This window comes from Cynoglossus semilaevis, chromosome 4, assembly GCF_000523025.1.
Source record: "Cynoglossus semilaevis isolate Cse_v1.0 chromosome 4, Cse_v1.0, whole genome shotgun sequence".
Taxonomy (NCBI): domain Eukaryota; kingdom Metazoa; phylum Chordata; class Actinopteri; order Pleuronectiformes; family Cynoglossidae; genus Cynoglossus; species Cynoglossus semilaevis.
Window position 1 is genome coordinate 16,888,969 of NC_024310.1, and position 23,844 is coordinate 16,912,812.

The 23,844-nt window shown below is 41.0% G+C and overlaps 2 protein-coding genes across 2 annotated transcripts in view; one reads left to right on the forward strand and one right to left on the reverse strand.

The window, feature by feature from the left end:
• The window catches only part of map3k10 (mitogen-activated protein kinase kinase kinase 10), a 28,443-nt gene extending 17,341 nt beyond the window's left edge, over positions 1 to 11,102 (reverse strand). The window contains exons 1-2 of the mRNA XM_025054978.1: positions 10,415 to 11,102; positions 8,014 to 10,092 (exon numbers count right to left, since the gene is read on the reverse strand). Coding sequence (XP_024910746.1) covers positions 8,014 to 9,013 — 1,000 coding nt within the window. The 5' untranslated portion in view covers positions 9,014 to 10,092; positions 10,415 to 11,102. The remainder of the gene's footprint in view (positions 1 to 8,013; positions 10,093 to 10,414) is intronic.
• Positions 11,103 to 12,476: 1,374 nt separating this feature from the next.
• The window catches only part of sipa1l3 (signal-induced proliferation-associated 1 like 3), a 56,897-nt gene continuing 45,529 nt past the window's right edge, over positions 12,477 to 23,844 (forward strand). The window contains exon 1 of the mRNA XM_025055258.1: positions 12,477 to 12,687. The gene's annotated coding sequence lies outside the window, so the exon portion shown is untranslated. The remainder of the gene's footprint in view (positions 12,688 to 23,844) is intronic.

Consider the following 23,844-nt stretch of genomic DNA (forward strand, 5'->3'; position numbering starts at 1 on the left):
GCACCGGCCATTTGCCTCTTGCTCCACCTCTGTTGCCCTCCCCCCCCCCCCCCCCACCGCCCCCCCGCCCCCGTCCAGTGCAGTGACTCCTGCCATTGTGAGCCGTGCCCTCGCTCTGTCTTGGGCTGCTGTGTGAGAATGGGGTCATTGTTGCTGCGCTGCGCCATTTACATGAGTGTGTGCCTGTATGCAAGTGTCCACGTGCATGCATGTGTGTGCTGCGTGTATGACAGTAGGAGTGTGTGTGCGCGTGTGCGTCTGTGCTCCAGTGCCAGCTTGTCCTGCTGTCTAATGTGCAGACTCACTCGACAACAGACCAGAAAACACACACAGTGTTCATCTCGTTTTACCTCAGTTGAATCCTTCTTCTCAACCACGGCTGAAATGTGTGATATACAGTACGCAACGGACTGGAAGACAGGGTTATATTGGTCACACAGCTCTGTGGGTAATAGGATGACTTACAGTGTGTGTCTGTGTGTGTGTGTGTGTGTCTGTTTGAACTCAACCCAAACCACCAAACAAAGCAGGAAAATGCTCAAAGCCATGAATATATTTTTTCTTCCTCATTAGAAGAGAAAAAAGGTTGTTTCAAGCCAAACCGAAACAAATATTTCTCTGCTTAGTTTTTAAATATTAATTGAAATTATAATAATGATAATAAGAACAATAATATATACTAAGCATGCATTTTAAAAATATGTAAAGATAAATTCAGTTGAACTTTCTGCATAATAACACAGTCATCTGAACAGAACGTGAGTGGAGCTTTTACACGAACATCTCATTCCAACTGAAAACACTGTCTCCCGTGGAACTATTTCTATGTTTCAATAAACATAACAAATGTACACAATGTTGGATAAATAGGTCTCAACAAAAAGTGACTTGGTCAGGTGTAGACTCCTCACACTCCTCTGTCTACAGACATCGGTGTTATATTCATTTCCTCCTATCACAACAGAGTTAATCTTACAGTAAGTCCTGCTCCCGTCTTAGTTCCTGATGTTGAAATTCCTCCAAACTGCTGACATCATTGACCTTCTTAGATAAACTACCACGTAGACAATCAGACACTGAACTGGCTGATCAGTGCACATCTGATTGGAGAGAAAAGCCATGATGCAGTATTTGAATGAGGTATTCTACTCAATACTGATACTGGTATTGGTGTCAATGTATGGCTAATGTTAATATATATATATATGAATTCTGGTTTTTATTGCAGGATTTTTGGATTCAAATTCATTTTGCTGTTCTTTCTAACGTGAATTTAAACATGATGTTAATGCTACAGGTTCTACATTTCTATCATTTTTACCATTCACCGACACTGAATGGATGAACTGTGGAGCATTCAGTCATAATTTGTGATACCATTTACACAGACGGTTTAAAATTCCTTTTTAACCAATTTTCACAACACTGTCTGTTTATCTGACAAGTCATTAGGACAACAGTCCAATCAATATTTATGAAATGGTTTGGGTTTGTACCATCGGATACTGAGATCTAAACAATTATCCAGGCTTTTAGACCTCTGTCTTTTAATGAGGGTTTTGAGGACAGGGAGGAGGAGGAGGAGAGAGGAGGAGAGGAGGAGTGAAGGAGACAGATGAGAAACCCAACTGGAGGAGACAGACATGAGAAGGAGGGAGTATCAGATAGACACAGGATTATACCACTGAGAATTTGTCACAGTTCAGAAAGGAGCCTTCGCTGCAGGACAGACGCACACGCCGGAGGCTACACATGCTCAGTTTTCAAAACTCAACAAACCGTAGGAAAATAACATACAAGTCCAGGGACTGTTTCACCAGCCTGAGTGGAACTGTAGTACTGCTGGTGATGGAGGAGGAAATACTGTTTTATTTTTAAAACTTTATGTCTTGTAAAACTAAATATTGCGATTACCACAATGGAAAATAATAGCAATAACATCATTTATTTAAGGTTTACTCATACGAAAAAATACTTTCGCACAACACAGATATTTTTCCAGTTATTTATTTATGCATTTTAATCACTAATATTCATTTTTCTTAATTGTATTTTTTTCTTTTAGATACATATTATTTTCCTTAATAATTACTACTGGATAATTAATAAGTGCTGTAAGCTGTTAATAAAAATATCGGATTCATTTTGCAAAAATAATTTGATCTCTATTTCATTCATTCATTGTAGAAGTAAAAAAAATGAAGCTATACTTTAAGTATTATTTGCTGAAAAATTAAAAAATCACTAAAATTGCTCAACAGGTTTCATTAAGTATTTTTTTTGTCCATTAAAATAGCAAATAATTCAGGAAAATAAATAACAAACCAAGATATTTTCTGATTACATTGTGGTTCTTTGTGAAAAATACCATGAACATTAGCTAAAACCTAAAACTCCTACTGCAGTCACGTCCAGGTGACAATCACCTTTACTGTCCATTGAAATGCTGTCATGCTTTATCTACTGTTTACCTATAAATTGGATTACCATTGGTTTATCTGACAATAATTCTTTTGGAAAAAAAAATCACTCAAATAAACTACAGAATTAAGAACCTGTTCAGCGAAATGCTTTACTGAAAGCTAACGAGACTGAGGCCACTGTTTATTTCATTCATTCAAATGATTTCCTTGTTCTGTCCCAGTGAAACATTTCCACATCCTGTACCAGTGCAGTTCACCATGGTCTCACCCTCCACCACTGTCTGTCTTCGGGACTGGCCTTCGGCCTTCAGGCTCTTCATTGACACGGACTCAGAGCCATATCTGGTTTTGCCAATCTGCTGAATAGCGTTTTAACTGCTGCTGTTGTTGATGTTGTTGTCACTGGTGTCACGTATCAAAACAGAGTGGGAACCAAATAGCTGAAAAATCAGCTTCTAAAAATGGGTTTCTCTCAATTTCTCACTATGTAATTTGAACACTGCAAGCGTACTTGGCCAGCCTGCTTCCAAAACACACACACTCTCACACATACACACACAGTCAGAGTGCATACTACTTAGATGTTTGTTGACTGTGTAAACATGGCTTCCATTTCGAGCGACAGCAGATACAAAACAGCTGATAATGTCAACGTGGCTCGTCATTGGCCGGTACTGTACATACGTTTAACATCACAGAAACCACGCGCTTGCACATCATCACAGAACATAACGTCCACAGGGAGCCTGTACATTACATGAGAGCCCTGTCCTGTCTGTGTACGGCTGTTGGTAGCAACAGGTGATCAGCTCACCTGTATTGTTTTACCTGCAGACTCCACCGAGGCCTGCATGTGGTGTCGGTGACTCTCAGTGGCTTCTAATGAAACCATGACTCAGTCGTTGCATCCTGGCAGTGAGAATGAAACAAATGCAACGGAGGAAAAAAAAAACCCGTCTAGATCCATTTACCTGGTCCTTATTTGTTGACTGCTTTGCGGAATTCTCACAGACCACTAAGTTACTCTGCCCTGGGGCTTTTCGTGGCACCAGGGTGGGTTTTATGTGACCTGTGACCGGCAGGTTTCTGATGTTCGTTTCAAACCCCAGTTTATTTATATTCCTCTTCTTAAACCATGATACTTTTACCTTTATCAATATTCTATTTTATTGTATTTTTTGAGTTGGATTTTCTGGGTGTTTCATTAAGAAAGTAAAACTTCAGAAAACATTTAGGTTTTTTTGTGATATGTCTGTCATATCTCTCACAGCACTTTTGAACTTTCTGGCTATAATAATGTACTAAACAAAAATTTGTAGCAGGTTTTTTAAAGCCTGTGTATTTGGGCAGAAATTGGAACAGATATTGCGTTGGCAATCTGTTGTCTATAATAAAACTTTTTTTCCCTTTTTTAGGCTTTATGATCAACCTCACGTCTCAGGAAGTGACGTTCAGTGGTGTTCAGTGTTGACTGGTTACTACATCAGAAAGTGAAGCAGCAAGCACAGGTACCACCTGTCACCCTTTACGTGTTTATACACATATTTTTATTATTATTTTCTAACTTTTATTTAGTTTAAGACATTTGACATGTTTGGGTAACATAACATTTTGCTGAATTATGTTAGTGGCCATCCAGAGCTACTTAATGATTACACTTGCATTCATGTTATGCTTGGCAAGACAATGGAGTTGTGCTAATGCTACACTAGCCTGGCTGGATCATTTCTACCTAAACAACATTTTTTCTTAGAATAAAAACTCACGCGATATGGAAGGATAACTCAAGATTTTCAAAATAAAAGTCCCTGCGTTTTTAGAACCTTACTTACATATAACAAATACATGATGGATGAGAATGGACGCACTGTGCACCGAACAACTTCAGACTCATCCTGGTTCTGAGAGAGGGAGGTGAAGTGTGTAAACCAGGGCAATGACCGGCCATCCCACAAACCCACTGTGACACAGCACTGTCATGGCAATCAGATTATTCCTCTTTGGACCAAACTCTGTCACTCAGGATAAAAACGTCAAATCGAACATGATTTCAGAGGCATCTTTTGAAAATGCAAAAACCAGCAGCGTTGTGCTTTTGCCCTGATGAATTTCTCAGTGGGAGAAGGAAGATTGTTTACTAAAGACAGAGGAGAAGCTCAGGGGCCTGAGCTGACTTTGTAACCACACTGATGCCAAGTGGTCGGCAGTTTGAAGAGGACACCTGAGACCAGAGCACCTTGACAATGAGCTGAGGTGTAACCCTAAACTGAGATGAACTGCAGTTTATCCCCCACGCTCCCCTTCTCTTGTTCTTTACCGTCAGTGTCGTTTCTCACTTTTTACATCCCCAACTCTCCCTCTTTCGCTCATCCCTGGGCTTATTTTCTATCGAGAACACATTTTACTCCCCTGCGTTATTCTCCTCATCTTTTTGATTTACTTCACTCCCCTCATCTCCTCCTTCTCACTTTCCCCCGATGCCCTTTTTCTTCTGGGCACTGTGGAGTCAAACCCTCCGTGTGACTCATATAATCACGTACTTAACAATTAGCACCCACACGTCTTCATCATTTCATCTGAGGAGAACAAGAAGGGTCTCAGCTGAGATATTTCTGCACTTCTTCACTCTCTAATGCCACACAAACAAACCTCTTATTTGAAGGAGTGACATTTAAGGCCTCAGCTAACAGCTTTCAGCTGTGTGACTCAGTGACACGGAAACAGTGCCGATGTCAACGCGGATAGGCAGCTCTGGTGAGTTGTTGTCTGACCAATACTTATCTGACTCCACCAGCGGCTGCAGGAGGAAGAGAAGCTCCAAACGCCTGGAGTGTAAAATGCACTGTAGAGAGGGAGAATGAAGAGGAGTAAAGAGCCAATGGTAGAGCTGCACCGATCGACCTGAGAGCGATTGGAATTGGCTGATCACCAGCATGATTAGCCTTAACCAGCTACTAGCGTTGTTCATGCCTTCTGTTTTGAGAGAACAGGGGAAGAAGCTCAGGCTCACAAGCAGAAGCTAACATTAGCCTAACCAGGCTAACGTTAGTCGTTAACCTGGAAGTAATTCACACACACAGTGAGCCAAGAACACTCCAAGCTTAATATTTGTACCACATGTAAGAGCCACCATTTGTTCAGAACAACAAACATAGCAACAGGACAACTGCCCAGCAGTTTTGCTTTTGTTTTTGTTTTTCAGATGTAGCATTAGCTGTTTAAAGTCATGTCAAGCTGCGTTAGCAGTGAGGCTAACTCCAAAGCAGCAACTCTGACATTTGGATGAGTAACATTAGTTTAATGTATATGAGTTTAACTGCCCAGTGGACAGACACAGATCTAGCAGACCTATTGTACCAGCTTCAGAAAGTCGGATACACGGGAACCCATTTTCCTCTAGTACCTCATTCCAGACATGTACTTTATTTTGAAAGATGAGGACCTGAGCATCACCAACTTCTCTGACATAGAATTCTTACTGTGTCAGAGCATCTGTTTCACTTCAGTGACAAAATGTGACATGAACCATATAATATAAACATTATATATAGTAATTAGTTTAATGTATATGAGTTTAACTGCCTAGTGGACAGACACAGATCTAGCAGACCTATTGTACCAGCTTCAGAAAGTCGGATACACGGGAACCCATTTTCCTCTAGTACCTCATTCCAGACATGTACTTTATTTTGAAAGATGAGGACCTGAGCATCACCAACTTCTCTGACATAGAATTCTTACTGTGTCAGAGCATCTGTTTCACTTCAGTGACAAAATGTGACATGAACCATATAATATAAACATTATATATATATATTTTTTTGAAATTGTCCTGGATTTCAATTTTTTTTTTAAATCAAGTCTTTCAAACTGCTGTTTAACTGCTGTTAAAAATGTATTTTGGTCTATTTTGCCTTCAGATCCCTCGGAATATACACACATGGTCTAAAGTCCAGACTGTGTGTCTTAAAAAACAAACATTGGCCCATACATTAGGGCATTCAAGATGCCAGCTGTGTATTATTTCTTTGACAAACCAACACTTGCAACTGCGTCTTTAAAAAGCAAGTAGCACAAAGGACCAAAAATAGCACAGTTAGTTGCAGAGCAGAAGCACTGCTCCTGCAGGAGGAGGAGGGGCCGCAGGAGCAGCGGGAGAGGGAAAGGGTAAAGATTGGGTTGGAAGATTATAGAGGTAGATTCACACACTTTATCGCCTGCATCTGTCTTTCAGACTCTTGTACGTTCGCTGATAAAAAGCCTTTTAGCATATTTGTACATACTCTAGTATATGTACGAATAATAATAGAACCACAGGTCCCTGTGGAACTGTGCTACAATCTGTTACTACGTGGACACAGTAATTGCCGTCACCACAAATAGGATCTCAGCCAGGTCAAACAGGTCAATATGGACATTATTCAATGCAATATATAATTATTCAATTAGGTTTTTAACAATACATTTAACATTGACACTGTGGTTTCTGTTTTGTCCCTGTGTCTGCTATTTGCTATTGCATTATTTGACATTTGTGAAAAAATATTTGGCTCAGCCGTTTTAACACACGGCTTCATTGTTCTGCCGAAAGGAACAGCTTGCCTCAACCTCTACTAGTGTAATTTGTTGTAACCTCAGAAGACCTCTGAATATTTAAAGAAATAATAATTCTATGGCATATTAATGAATTGTTTTAATTGTCACTAATCATGGCTCTGGGTTACCATGGGCACACTGAAATTGTTACTAAACCTGTAGATGTAACAACAACAAATGTAAACAAATTCATTAAAATATTCATTCACGATCAGTCCTATTATTGTCCATAGTTAGCTCACATTGAATTGCTTCAAACATCATGTGACTGTGGCGTTAAACGTCTATAGTAACTCATAGTGACTTTGTTAATTTTAGCAGCCCTATAAATGAGTATATTTCCTTCAGGATGTAGAGCATACATTACATTTAAAACTAAACAAACATCTTTCTACATACAGCCCAAATGACTCCACTGAGTGTGCCATTTACTGCACACCCCATGTGTTTCCCACAGTATTTATCTCTACATTTGTGTTTTGAATATTTATGCTGCAGACATTCATGTGTGCACACAGCAGGTTATTTGTTTACTGTCAAGGAGTGGATAGCGACACTGCAACACTGGATATCTCCCTGCTACAGTTATTACTATCTTTTAGTTTATGTGTTATTTTATGTGTATTGTTATGTGTGTTATATTTTTAAGTATTTTTCCAGCCATACGTTTTTAGATTTTGTATTGATTTTAATAATCCAGATTTCACCTTAGATGTAATTAAAGCTATTTCTTATCTTTTTTGTTGTTCTGTTTTTAAATGTGTTTTTATCAAGCTGACTTTAAGCTACAACTTAACACTTTTGATCTTTCAATATATAACAGTCATACAAAGGTCACAGATGTGGTGGACATAGTCAGTGTGTAGCAAAAATGTTTCTTTTTGACAATGTTGTGATACTTATTTAGTAATATAGTCACCGAATGTTTTGGTATGATATGTAAACACTACACCAAAAGACAAAATGAAGTTATTTACATGTTTGCAGTACTTACTGTTGCTGGACTTGAGGTCTCTATGGATGATGGGTACAAATGCCTGGTTGTGAAGGTAATCCATTCCCGTAGCAATCTGGACGGCCCAGTTCACCAGAACCCTTGGTGGCACCTTCTTTCCAGCCAAGGCCCGGTTCAAAGCCCCACCTCTGGCATATTCCATCACTAGACACAAGTTGGGTTCACGCAAACAAACTCCACGAAGTGCAATTATGTTGGGGTGCCGCAGCATCCAGAACAGCCTGGCCTCCTGACGCACACTCTGTGCGGTGACGCTGATATCCTCGTCAGGGTCCTGCCTGGCTGCCTTCACTGCTACTTCCTCTCTACGCCACAGTCCTCTGTATACTTTCCCAAATCCACCAGCTCCTATAACCTCTTCGAGTAAGAGTTCTGAGAAGTCTATCTCCAAGGGGCATTCACCAACACCTCCCACCACCAAACCCCCTGCGGTGAGCTGCTGATAGTTCGTGGCATCACCTTTTGTGACGTAGTTGCTGGGAAAGATTCCCACCTTGTCCTGGATCTTACCTGTCCACCAACCCTCGTCCCCAGATACTTTGGAGTCTTTTGAGAGAACCTCAAGCAGGTCACCACGCCGCAGTGTTAGCTCCTCATCTGCTGTGGCTTCATAGTCAAAAACTGCTGTCCAGTAGGGGTTGTTAGTTCCACAGTGGTGACCCTCATGGGAGTCTGGGGAGCCAGAGAAAGAGATGGTGGAGTTCCAGCTGCTGCCGTTCTCGCCCTGCACAGCTGGAGCAGGAAACATTGGTGGTGGAGGGGTCATATTCGGGGGAATTGGGGAAAAGGAGGAAGAGGTAGTGGAGGAGGAATGAGGGCCGGGTGTAATTAGGCAGGGAGGAGGTGGGGAGCAGCAGCCCCCACAGCTGGTGCAGAGGGGGGTTGCTGTGCTGCTCACTCTGCCGTAGGGGTTCATGGCAGCGTGGTTGCTTTTTGACGCTGTTGGTTTGTCCTCTGTCAACTCAGGCGCAAAATCCATACAGCGCCCATTGACTGAGAGGGGGTGTTCTCGGCCACCAGTGGGGGAGAGAAGGGATCAGAAGATCAGGGGGCTGCAACTGCTCTCTCTTATCACAACATCTCTCTGCTGAAACTGTGCCAAATCCACTCACTGGTTGCTTCTGTGGTGTTGCTATGCAGTGTATAAGTAACATGAATTCCCAATAGCAAGTTCATTCAAGGTCCAGGTCAAACAGACGGTCAGCTGGGTGGACCGGTGAGTTCAACCGCCCATCAAACTCAAATGATTGCTTTCACAATGGTGTCTTTCATGTGAAGCAGCAGGTCTGATGAAGCCCAGTCATAATTCCTGTGTGCAGCACCTGGACATGTAACTACTGTTAATTACTCAGTCATACTAATTGTGACCTTTTCAACAATATCCAATTTTGGGGTGTTCAGTTTTTATCAGTCTATCTGTCATATGCATAAAAGCAGAGTACACTGACTTTATTAGAGACGCCTCATAATAAACCCACCACTGATTGTCTGATTAATTTTGGCAAAATAAATAAAGAGCATTTATGGGGCCAATAAAAACAGCAGTCTGTGTGTGAGCCGAGTGAAATCTTCTAAGCGGAGGTCCTTATTATTCCAGCCCAATGTGGACGCACCTCCCCCGCTTGCCATGTCCATGAATATGGAATATTTGTTGAGCAGTAATATTCGCCCTAGATCCACAGATGCCGGTCCGGTCAGAGTCAGTGGGCCACTTAGGAGTCTGTTTGCGCCTTCATCGGTAGCGTTTCACCAACAGGCCCGGTCCTGTATAAGATGGATGAACGCTCACGGAAACAAGCCAACGACGGGGCAGCAGGTTTCTCTACGAGGGTGTCTCTCTATGTATGCACCGGGATCATCATCCAGCCCAGTATGATCACAACAACCCGATCTCCTTGTGAGCGCAGCGGCCTCGTTCAGTCGCCTCTGTTGCTGGTCATGAGATTCCTTCATTGGAGAATAAACTCTTGTGCACCGCTGACGGTAAAGAGGTGACAGCATTTACCATGATCCTGCTGCACTCCCGGTCAGACGCACAGCACAATGACTCCTGATCACCTATTGAATAATCAATACATCGATAGTCTGGTAGCGGAGGTAAGAATATTCCAAGACTCTTTGTAGAAGATAGAAATAATCGCACTGTGGTAATCAGATGGTCAAAAAGGGTTTGCATAAAGGTACTGCAGCCGGTTCCATGTCTTATGGTATAAAATGACAGCCCTTCTTCTTATAACAACAACAACAACAATAATAATAATAATAATAATAGTGTATCTAATTTGTGCGCAGATATGCCCAGTCTAGCTTTGCGTCTTTTGCAACAAAAAAACCCACGTTATTTCATTGCGTAAACATCTTGTCTTTACTATAACCTAACCTGGACACCGAAGCCTGTCGTTTCCACCGACATCGTCGCATGGGCGTGTAGATGCACCGGACTGAGGCGGACCAGTGAAGAGCCGTAACGACCGTAAACCCAAATTCTATACAGCAACAGAAAAACACTCCTGGTCGTCGCCTGTCAGCCAGCTGAGACGACGTCCATCGTTATTCAAACAGGCTCGGGCTTCTATTAAAGGCGTGACATCCAGGGGACCGAGCTGTCAGTCTGTGGGCTGTGACTCTGCATCCTCATACGCCGGTGTTCGCCTCAACGACGGGAAGAACAAGTGCGACCGCTTCTGCTGATCTACTAGTCATAGGGATGGTCGTCGACCACAGGCTTTTCTGCGTACTTACTTCCGGCGCGTTGCTTGCATATCAGGGCGCAGCTCCACCGCGTAGGGTGGAGACAAAAGTCTCCGCCGTGACTGTTTGCGATATTGTGCATTGTGGGTATTGTGGTTTCTAATGTGCTTCCTTCTGACCTATATCTTTCTGGCAGCTGTTGACAATATTATTGACCTTTGACAAATGAATTACTGTAAATGATTTTATTTTGTATAACGGAAGCTTCTCGAGAACGGTTACATTGTTTTGTTTTAATCTTAGATCAAATTTAATTCACAACCTATTTACTTAGGTCAAAATTAGAAGATAGACTACTTAATATTTTTTGGCCAAGTTGCATCCTCACTTCATTCCATTGTAAATTTCTGTCATTCTAAGATACTGGGGTACATTCATTTTGTGTTCCAAACGTTTTAATAATATGTAATATATATTTGTAATATATTCCATTGCTCACATATAACATACAGTAAATATTGCAGGGAAATACCGTAAAATAAAACAAACGATGTAGAGCATTTTTCTTTAAAATATTGCCAAAAAATATTGGCAGAAATAAATGCCAAATTGTAAGCTAGACTGACCTCTAGTGTGCATTAAAGGAAAGTGGTTTCAAGTGGTAATCTACCATTGTAACATTGTAACATATTAACATGTAACATGAAGATGGAAATTTTATACACTACAACACATCCCAGTTAGCAAAGTATTATATTTAATAAATATTAAATTCTAAATTACTAACGTCACTTGAGTTTTTTTTAATCATCAAATTTTGGCTAACAGAGCTAAGTTTTGAAATAATTTTAACTTAGGCGAGTAACTGTTACTAACCAACCATTATTGCCGTCTTACTGCTTCACCAAGTCGATAAGAAATAAATTAAAATTATATTTTCTATAATTGGTATTTAGTAAAATGAACTTTTGCGTGTGGTTGTCCGTGTTTGTTGTATGAACTAAACGAAAAACCAAAATTCATTTTTTTCTTATAGTATTTTCCACTGATAGAGTTGATTCCACCTACTAACTTTATACTATTTTTATTCATGGTTTAATTGTAATGCTAGGTAAAGAAACCAATTATGTTTTATGGCCACAAGGTGGTGGTGCTGGCCAAATTGTAAGCATACCTCAACACATTTACACTATTCTCTTTCGCTTTCATTGTTTACAGTAAAACGTGTTTTTGCACAGGTACAAATGTTAGTAGTCGTTATGCCTATCTCATATAGAATAATATAACTCAATGCACATCACAGAATAATGCGAAGCCCTCACAAACGTATCACCCACCTCCACCACTACCTAAAACGTGATAAAATAAACGTAAGATTATCTAAAAACGGTCAATTTATTTTTAATTTTGAAAATCAGGTATATACTGTAGATGGAATGTGTATTTTTGTAATTAATTTAGTGTATTCTATTTGTATTGTAGGTACAGTACAGGTAATAGTAGTTGTATCCATGAAATATTATGACGAAAAGCCTGACCAATTATTGATGTAAATGAAAGCTGTATGTTATTTCATTCTGTATAATTATGTATAATACTATTGTAAGAAGTATCAGCATATAGTGCAATATACCACATTATCTCTATGGTAGTAGCTTTAGTATTAGTATTAGTATTGGCAGTCGTAGTAATAACAGTAGTAGTAGTAAGAGCAGCACTCAGTAGTAGAATGCTGCCCCCTGTATGTTACTATCAGGTTGCAGCACATTGGAGCTACGCATGCGCAGCTGTTGCGGGCGCAGCTCGGTGGTGGTGTCGGTTGACTGGATGAACATTCCTGGCAGCGTCTCGCTCGGTGAACTGCCAGTCCACCGTCGAATAACTATTGTGTTTTCGTAATGTCTGGAGAATTACTTTAACGGATTAGGGGGCAACCGAAGACACCAGAGCAACATTCGAGAGGTGAGTGTTTCTCTTTGAGTAGTTTTTCTGTGAACACTTTGACTTGGAACAGTGCGGGTGATTCAAAAGCTACGTAAAAAGTGACGAATGGAGAGGACGTTTGCGAGCGGATGAGAGAGATAAACCGAGCCGACCAACTTCACTCAGTTTTCTGCGCAGCAGCCGCATTTACTGCGGCTTGGGCGCCGGGCTCGCTACCACCTGGAGCTCCTCTCTCCGGCTCGACTGTCCGCTTCCACCTCCAACCATTCGGCCAAGTACATGTACAGCCTTGCGTACAGTGCAAGGCTCTTGTCCGCAAAGATTATTTAGCCACGAATTATTCTCAACCTTCCTCGTCTGCGCGCGTGCTTGCTGGCGCTATGCAGACTTTGGATTTGTAGTTTGCCCTATCTGACTTAATCACAATAGTCCGGGCAAAAAGAATGGTAAACTACAAGTTCCAGACAATGGGAGCTTTGTTTTGGAGCGCAGCTAGCCAGCTAGTTAGCCTGTGGACGAGCTTTGAATTTCGAGTAGTTGTAGTGGTGGTGGAGGTGCTGCAGTCGGAAGTTGCCTTGGCTGGAGTCTGGAGGTTTGTTTCAGAGGGAGCCACAGGGGGTGGGGGCAGGGTTACGTACACGGTTTTTTTTCTGTTTGACTTTGTAGACAGTTGTTGTATTTGGCACTGATTTGACGTAATGCACTGTGCAACACGTTTATATTGTGGCGACAGTGGATGGGTCGGTCGGTGCCCTTGTAGGATTGGACGCGCAGATTCTGATCAGCTGTACGTGTGTGTACAGTGTGCACGATAGTGCATGTGTGCGCGCGTGTATGTTGAATATGGAAGTGATGATGCCTCCTTTTATGAAGTGATTCCCCGTATCTGCTGCGTCTGCTGCTGCTGTATTCTCCAGACCTCAGGAAATGACATGTCGAGGATCAGGATGATGGATCTGTCGAGCAAGAGCAGCAGAGCATGGCTTCACTGCACATCTTAGCTCTTGTTGTCTCTCACCTGGAACTAATTGCATTATCATAACCATGGGAAATCTGGAAATGACCTAACGTCTCAACCTGCTTGTATATACAGCAGACAGACTGTATGCAACCAGCTCCTGGGCCCACAGTAGCCCAAAGCCAGATGCCCAGGTGGTCAGCACCAAGTATGTGGGTCCTCTGGGTTTTGAACCAAGGACCTTCTGCATGCAGGGTAAATGTGCAGGGCAGGCATGATAACCGCTACACTATACAATAAATCGCATGTATATTGTTTGAATCCCTTTTTGGATAATTGTACTACAGCATTTGTATTTCTAATTCAAAGTGACCATTCTCTTTGTTTTTGTGGTTGTTTGTCCTTTTATACATTTTCAGATAATTTGCTTTTGAGAAAATTAACGTTTGAAAAGTACATTTCCTTCTGTGTAACGTTGACATAATAAGTGGATCCAACCTACCATTTTTCAGCAGCTGATTGCAACAGACTCTGAATGAAGACATTTACATTCCTTACATGGTATTAAAATGTGATATAATTAAAGCTTCACTAAACTGGGCAGCAAATTGATGTGCTATTTATAGGCCCTGCTGACATCAGGAAATCTACAGCACATTAACGTTATTAAGTATAAAATTGAAGATGGTCCGCTCATGTGCACAGCGAAGAGACACAGTGCTCTCATGAGATGGTTTTGGTACCTACCCACAGTTTTTTTATTCCCTTAGCAAATAAGGACATTTGTGACACACAGACATAACATGCCCATACTGAAAGATTAAATGAATGACCTTGTAATACTGATGTGTCACAGAAGTCATCAAACAATCCTTCAGTGCTTTAAGACTGCCTCAAGAAAAGTTTAAAACTGTTGAGAACATGAGGTTACTATTGCATACATATATTGTTTGGTGTATTCTTATATATTTATACACAAATATCACTTTCGTCTGCTTTAGTGTTAACTTAGAAGTGAATGTGCTGTAATACTAGATGATAAGATGATATTTTTGTGAGAAATTAGAGACTATATAGTTTGACACCAACATACTTGATGACCAGTAATAAACCCAAATCCAAGGTTCTGGTCTGGTCACTGTAGTAACAGTAATGTTAGTTTAGGTGTAAAGGGCTGTACAGGAGTAGAACTGCACGATGCTAGCAAAACAGGGATGGACACGGTATTTGACGTCTGCCCACGAGTATCCACTACACACACACACACACACACACAGATGCTCTAATAGGGCCACACCATCTGTTTAGCTGCATGAACATTGTTTCTGCATGGACTGTTCTGATGTCAGGTGCAGTTCCTTGACATATTTCACAGTGGGCCCTGTCTCATTGTTGCATTGTGTCATATTCGGGGTCCTCTGGGCAGCCCCCTGCACTAGCACTAACTCAGTAGCCTCATATTATTATAACAAGCGTGTCTGTTTGGCTATTTTGGCCATAATATTCCATTATCCACGCTCATCTATTCAAATGTCACAGCTTCATCGCCATGACACATGTGAAGCTCCTCCAGCTGTTGTTTTTGGATTCAGTGCGTACTTGACAACAAACCATCCACTATGAAGATGTTGAGGAATGTCTTGTGTTTTAGTGCAAGTTTCGTTCGCCACAAATTACCTTCCTTGGAGAACAGCTGTATGGGCCGCATAAATTGGGTTTGATTTTTCTGAAAACATGTTTGTGTTAAATCAGTTTGGTATGGCACAGTTATGAGTTTGTTGTTTTTTCTCTGTTCCTTTGTTTCTGGCGAAGGTATGTTAAGGTGTGGCAGAGACGTGCAGTCACGGGCTTCTCTTGTTTTCTCTTTGGCTTTTTTTTTGTCTTATAAGTTACTATGTTTTTCGGCAGCAGCCATAGTGTGCTGGCTCCAGCTTTGGTAAGAGTTCTTCTTCCCCAACCGCAGCACCTTGGCAGCCCTCCTGTTGTTTGTAATTTTAGAAAAAAAAGTCGCTGTGCCAAGTTTCTGTTTCATCTTTGGAGGTGGCTGGGTTCAATAAATCTTAATAAAAAACAAACACACGCAGTTGAGCTCCAAATGATATGCATCCCAAATACTTGGTGTGTCCTGATAGCAGAATAATACCTGGGGCTAAGGATGCCATCTGGTCTATGTCAGGGCGATAAGTTGTATAGTATTATGTTAAACTTGAACTTAAAAGGTTGAACAAGTGTAAACAGATATTTAGGCCACAGTATTCAACATAAATCTTTTTTTAATTGAATCTGTCTGTCTTAATTGTAGTTTGAAGCTGTAAGTTCATACTCCTCATAAAGTGAACCTCTGGCGTGACTTTCATAATCAAAGATTCATAATCTTTGTTTTGTTGCAATCAAAAACCAATAATTTCTGCTTGAGTGCTAAGCACATTGTTGTGGTGACAAAGAATTAAAACTCACCAACAGCATGTGTTATCTAAGATTAAAAAACAAATGCTCTATACAAAGCAAAGCAAGATGAGGCATGTTTGCGCGCACACAACTCTTTCTCTTAGAGTTTACCCTATTCAAATTATTAGGCCACCATGTCCTAATACCATTTTTTACATATCAATGTCTTAAGAAAGTCTTGTTCCATCATTCCGACGAATGGCGTTAAAACAAATCCGTTGTCACACAGTGTTATACACGGAAGGCACTTTGTTAACTGGTTGTACACCACACATTGGACTGTGCTGCATTCACATTTTCTCGAGTCAAGGACCTGTTGTAGTTTCATTTTCTGTACTCACTGATACCAAGTACTCCTCCCTGCAGTTAGATGGCAAAACCTACAGTGTGCTTTGAGTCATCAGCAGAACCAGAAATGTTGGGAAATAGTAGTCATTATTAAAATCAGCAATTTAATACCTTAAACTGTACTTTGGCTCTGACAGGGGAAAAATAATTTAATTGCAAATCAATACAGTGACAGTGTAGTAGTAGAGCAATTTTTAATGCTATATTTTAATTTAGAATGGTATGCATTAGTCACTGCAGTTGTTCAGTCTTTATCAAAAAGTTTTCGAGAGAATAAAGCAGGGTGGAGCCTGTGGAGGGAAATGCTTACACGGGAGAATTCAAATGAAATCCAATAATTATGTAATATAGTTTTATTTCAGTCTGTAATATGATGATTCTTAGTCATGCAGATCTAATCATAGTCAGCATGACTTTTTATGACTTTTTAAATGTTTTTATTGGATGGATTTTTTTTTTTGTAGCCATGACAGAGATTTACCCTCTGACCTTGTAGGTCACCCACTGGCTGATATGTGCCTTGATTGGTGTGCCTCATCCACAGGCATTAGTCAAAGTGCAGGTGTGCAGCTAAGAATGAAAATGTATTAGACCACCAGCAGCATTGTAGCCCCCTGTCGCCACTCACGTTGATATATTTGCTTCCCCTGAGGGTCGTGTTCATAAATCTGCAAGCATGACAGTGTCAAAAGGACAGAGATTTACAGAACGAGGAGCCAGCTCTGTTTCCTGAAGCACAGTTCAGCTTTATGGTCATTTGCAGCTATAAAACGTTCCCTTCCGTAGGCAGCTGATCTATCAGCTATCTTCTGTCCTGCTTTCATCCCCGGAGGGTCAGACACTGCAAATATGGTGTTTACAGTTTTTTTCTCTTCTTATCAGAACAGAGGAGAAATCAGAAAAGCACAACCACGTGTGAGAATGTCAAAGAAAAAGGTGCATGAATTACCACGCTGTGTTATTCTCAGAGGATGGGATCATCTTTGGATTTCAGATGGAATGGGAAACCCAGGCCCAACAGAGGCTTCACCAGAGCTACATCTTTTTTTCCTCCCCCCTGTGCTGGATATGTTTGACTGGGGTAAATATAGCTTCTTGGTTTTAGCTGGAGGATAAACACAGATGTTGGGGAGGTCTTTCTTGCCATAGGTTTCCTTGCATCTTCCCTTCAATCAGAAGAAAAATTACCTTGACGTCCGTCTCCCTAACACTTAAACAGGGTTATCAGACTAATGCTAAGCTCTTCTCAGGGTTATAGAAGATACTGTATATGTTGTGGACTAGGCACTTAGACAGCTTGTCAGTGTACTGCACATAAAGAGTGATTTACTGGCACCCCTTCATTTGGCAATTTGAACCAGAAGTGCACTTTACAAGTGGATCAATCAAGTTGCTAACCACAACAGATGAGGAGTTGAACCCGGAATATTTGTAGTTAATGGAACAGAATGGAACACAACAACCATTTGTGTGGTTGGTCATTTTATGTGTTTTCTGACAGAAACTGAAAGCAAAGAAAAGTCAACAAAAATCATGACTGACCAAGGCCCTCCATACAGCATTCAAACCCACAGACAATGCTACAAAATCAACTTTTAGAATGTTTTGTTACTTTTATTCATCAGTCAATTGTTACACTAAGAAAAGTATTAATGAATGTTGTCAGCACTGTATATTCACACTAAATGCCATATTTTTTTATCAACCTCTCCATTGTGTGCTAGCTAGCTACACGCTAGCTTGGAGAGCAGAAAATCCAAAGATTACAGGCAGTTTACGCATTGTACAGTTCAAGACAAATAGTTACATAAAAATAAAAAATAGTTTGTCTGTTTTTTTGGATTTTTTGGAGTCCCCTCTGATGGCACCCCATGGGCCACAGCCCCCACTTTTAAAACCACTATATTAACACATGCCGATCTCCATAAAAGTAGAATGTTTCCTTTTACATTTAAATATTTTTATTTCCTCTCTAAATGTGTGTCTCCAAAGGAACTGAAGAACGTAACTGGAGTTTTAATGTGGCACTAAAGGAAACAATTGAAGATGTCAGAGGAACAGGCTTTGTAGGGCAGACTTTCAGGAGAAGCAGATACATATCTAGTGACATGAAATGCAGCTGAGAGGAGCAGCTGTCACTTCAGCTTCAGTTTTGTCCTTATCCTTGTTTCCTCTTGATTTTTTTGTCAGATGTCTGCTACTCTGAGTAGAAGGAGTGTGTTGTTGTTACACCTGCTTCGTATATGTCTGGGGCTTCTATCATGGAGACAACTGGTGGACTGTGTGTGTGTGTGTGTGTGTGTGTGTCCACAAGAATCAGTGTGTCAACAGAAATGTACTGGGGAGAGGAAATCCTGCATGACGGGATTTTAGAAACAGATGATTTTTTTTTTATCCGTGTCTTTTTATGTAGTGTGGAGTAAATTCATGTCATCAGCCAGCACAATGATCTGGGTCAACACACACCTGTCAGGTCAAGATCTTGTTTGATGATGATGATGATGTCTTATGGTCTGATAAAAAAATGTTTTTTGTATATATTCTTGATTTCTGAACTTGTCTGTTCACTTGTGAATATCACTTCATATTCTTTTAATGCCCGAACTTTGCTGCTGCTGCTGGAACTTTTTTAAGCATTGGTTCCGGGTCATCCCACCACACAGCTGTTCCTTCACCTCTGCCTGTCTATTTATCTCATTTGTCTTACGATGTAAAAAGTGATATTTGTCTTTACCAGGTTTTACACACATGCTCCCTCTAGATGAATACTATGATAACAAGTATCAGGAGTAATACTTTAAAACCTATTCCGTACATTGACACAGAAAATGTTGGGCATCACCAACAGTGGCATTATCAAAATAAATCCAACCTAAGCATAGATGGCTAGTGAGCCATGCAGTTAGATAATGTTGATGTTTGTTGACGTCTTGAGAGACTTAAGGATCTTTATTATTTAGGGTATAGTAACAGTAACAGGTAGACTATTGAATTGCCATTCTGTAATTCTGGTGGTGGCAATAATTTAGTAGCTCTGCTTAATGGTCATAGTGGAAACCACAGACTAATTAAAAGGTAGAAAAGTAGAATATCTATATTGTATCCCAAAAACTTCTTAAAGCCTGTGGACTATAGGTTGCTTCAATTCTATAAATGAACTAAGATGTGACACAAAGATATGGTATTAATTATAAAAGTACCCTTAAAATGTATAAAATGGCTTATTATAAATAACCCTTGGGTTTTCCTTGGGTGGATTACAGCAGCTTCTGTGTCTTCCCTCTCAGTGCCACATGTTTGAAGCCCATAGTGTCTATTCTTAATCCTTCATTGTTTGTCCAGGAGCTTGTTGGATTAGGAGACAGAGTAGGTTGCAGTAAGTATTGGTCAGAGTAATCCTGAATGTTTTTATAAAAAGCAATAGAGAATGTTAGTGATAATAATTAATGAAGTGTAGATCTGAAGGCACACATGAAAATGACTCCCCATTTGACTTCCTATTTCAGACAGAAATTTAGGAAATGAAACCCTTCACGTCTTGCTTAATCAAGAAAATGCCTTCATTGTTGAAGTGCTGTACTTTATTTGTTGAGTTTTGACTAAAATCCCTGACAATCCAGCATTTAAAGATACTTTAATTGTTTTCTGAGTTTAGCTCAGTGTCCAGAAATTAACATTTTGAATGAGGAATCTCTACGAGTCTCCTGAATCACTAGGTCAAGGAATACTAACTGTACTGTCACTGACCAGATGGGAACCATGAGTCAATCCCTCATCATCGGTGATGTGTGTGTGTGTGTATATGTGTGATCCCACCTTGTTTCCTATTGTTAAGCAATTCAAGCCTACATGTGGATTTTAACACAAATGAGAAACTGTCGGCCCATTGCGTGCTGTTAGTTGGAGGTCAGACTTGGACAGGAAATGAGTTCTGACTAGGATGCTGGTGTGGACCTGACTGTGGCTGTGAATCAGCCTTGAGGAATCGAGGAGTTAAGTGGCCTTACACATTGTGGAGATCACTCATGAAGATAAATGACCAGTCCACAGGACATGAGTGAAAACATTGGTTCCCTGCTCAAGAATGCAGCTAACCTCACTTTTCTGCATGCATTTAGTTTTTGGAATAATTTTGGAGTGTCCGACTTTACCTTCACATTTGAAAAAAGGTCTATCCAAAGAGCAGAACACTATCAACTCTACATGATACTGTCTTTTGTAAATCACAGAGACACAGACAGTGATGTTATTTACCCTGTGTTTGGTTGAGATGAGTAAGTTTGAAAGATGCTTTTTTTTTTCTTCCATTTTCTTGAAAATACATCAAAAGTAGTTGTCAGTTCTTTCACTTTGTGGAATGTGTGCAGCAAAGCATACGTGCACACATATGGTTCCGCCCTCCCTCCACTGTCTGCCTCTTCACAGTTCATATCTTTTGCTATGACTCCTCACTATGGAGCCATTGTTTTAGTGCTAATTGAGTAATGCATGTGGTCATTCCATGGATGCCTCTCAGTGCAGTTTATTTTATGACACTGTCTCTGAATCAGAATTCTCCAGTTCTCATGTCCAAATCAGACTGAATCCTGGAATGGTGGCAATTTAACGGGCTATTTCCGCACAAATACACGATCCAGTCTGCACAACAGGAAAATCCCGAATACTAGGCTGAAGTGACTTACTGTTTACTGTGGACGTGGCCCAAATGTGATTTTTGGTTTTGTCTGAGGAGCTTTATTTTATAATCAGATTTTACTTTAGTGTGTGGTCTGTTATTGAATCCATGGGAAAACCCAGGAACAGGTCTAAAGTCCCTGGTTTTATGATATCAAATTACCAGCTGTAAGTCATCATCCTGGTCATGTTACTCTGCTCTATATGCAAATAAACAAACACACCTTTTCTGTTTGCAAAGACTAAATGATTTGTTGGTCTTAGCTCATCGGACTATGACACGAAGAGCTGGGATTGGTCAAGAAATAACGGAAATAACCATTGTCACAATGGTCAGCTGTGCCTGGTTTGACCATTGACCTTCCTGATGGTCAATGATTACTCACTCAATTACACGCGGGGATGCTAATGTAGTTGAAGCATCACCATCCTTTCCTACACATCCTGGTCTGTAAGAAATAAATGAAAAACTGATTAGTGTTTGACTAAATTTGGGGTTTGGTTTCATGTGCTGATCAACAGTATTTTATTCATGTTGGCATCAACTAGAGTGAATTAAAACAGATAACATGTATATTACTTGACATGCATGATGGTAATTATGTGTGTTAAGTGATGCAGCATTAAGTTTGTCTCTGGGGTGAGCGTGTCAAGCTGTCTCTAACCCTCTTCACTGCTGCTGCAAAAGCCTTCAGAGAAGTCCATCCAAACATAAAGGCAGCGTATGCTCTAGTAGTTGAAAGATCAGATTTGTGATCAGAAGATTGCTGGTTCAAATCCTTGGCATGGATGTGGGGTCAAGCAGCCCCGTCTCCCCCATCTGCTACCTTGAGTCTGCTGCTCTTCGGTCTTACCAGAAGAAGAGTTGTTTTTAACAGCAGTTTTATTAACCAAACGTTTGTTCCATTGCTCTGTGTGTGCGTTTGTTTTCAAGGTTTGCCTGTACAACAGTGACAGCATTGTTAACCATCCCATGGGAGAAGACCAGAGAGCAGTTGAGGGGAGAAGGAAGTGACAGAAGATTGGGTGTTGCTTTACACAACAGCGGAGGCTGTTATCATCGTGGGAGAGGAGGAGACGGATAGACTGATAACTCAGAGGGAGAGAAATAGGCTTTCAAGGGAGGAGGGAGATGTGGATAGACAGAGGGAGAGGCTAAAAGAGAGGTCTGTTGGTAGATGAAAGGAAGCCCATGTGCTTCCTTCTCCTCTTTCACCTCCCTAAATCATCCTTCCTTTTCTGTTCCCCCATTTCCCTGTGACCTCCACCGTTGAATTCTGATGAGACTGCTTTCTGGTGTCAGACGCAGTCTTTGGATCAGAAACAATCACAACAGACAAACGATTCAAAGACAAAGAGGATGGAAGAAAGTGACAAAATGTGATACAATCTCCCCTTGAGAGAGGTGAGAGACACTGGAAGGGGAGGGTCCATTATGTGGGAATTTGCAGAGGAAATACACTGTCTGTTGTGTGGTTGTCTCTGGAGAGATGCTGCATGTGAAGCACATCTCCTCCTGCTATGATGAGGGAGATTAAGATGTCATGCAAACAACAATACAGCGCTCTGCTACAGCTGCAGGTTACTGTGGGTGTGTGTGCAGAAGGTCATTGCCGCTCATACCACCCATAACCCCAAAATTCTTGACCTGATTTTTTGCCTAGAGGCACTCTGCAACACAGGCCTCCTCCCTTCTCCGCTGTCTCAGACATACGCACTGTACTCTATGTCATGACATGCACTCTGTGTGACGGTAGCGGCCTGGTGCTTATAGTAGCAAACTTCTCTCTACAAGGTCAAAGGTTCAAATACAGCAGGTGCCATTAGGGTGCACTTAGTATGGCACACCGTACCCACACACTGCTCCCCAGGTGCTTAGCTTAAGCTGCCACCTGCTCACAATAATGATCAAAAGCAGAAGACAGATTTCATTGTGTGCCGTGGTGTGCTGTGCATCAATGACAGTAAATCACTTTACTCTGTCACGTGCACCTCCATATAAACATGGCTGCCTTGTTTTTTGCACAAAAATAGAGGCATACTCTCTTTTCCCCTCACCCTTTCCCACTGTTGTCTACACGACTCTTTTCCTGTGGTTCCCACCACCTGCCTTTGATCAGAATGTTTGCCCCATGGGGAGCCTTGAGGCTGAGCGTTTTTATTATGTCACTGAACCACATAGTGCATTGTTAAATGTGCTAAACTCACACTCTTGCAAAAAAAACATATCTGCAGCCTGGGGCCTATTGGTTACAGAATGAGGCGTGTGTTCAGATGACTTCCTGTTGGTATTCCATGACTGTCAGAACTGACCGTGGGGTTAAATGCAAAGGACCAGATCGGCTGTGTGAACAATTATGTAGAGTACATAACAAAGTTCTACTTTTCTTTTATGTGAACCTCAGTCCAGCAGGTGGATAGCTGTAAACAGGTCAACAGAAACAGCTTACATGGCTCCGTCAACAAGCACGACGCCCAATTTTTCTCAGTTTGTCCCGAGAACCCCAAGACTGTTGAGTCAGGATGTTGCCTTTTTTAGTCTTCAACCTGCTTCTTGTTTGGCTGTAGCTTTTCAGTTAATGCCCAGAAAAGTATTGATCTTCCTGTTTAACTCAGCAGAATTAAATATGTATATGCTTGTGTGTGTTAAATTATAGGTCTGTGTTCTCCCCTTCCTCCTTTTATGGGCTTTCCTTCTTTTTAAACTGTCCCAGCTATTTGTCATTAGTCAAATGTTTTCACTCCAG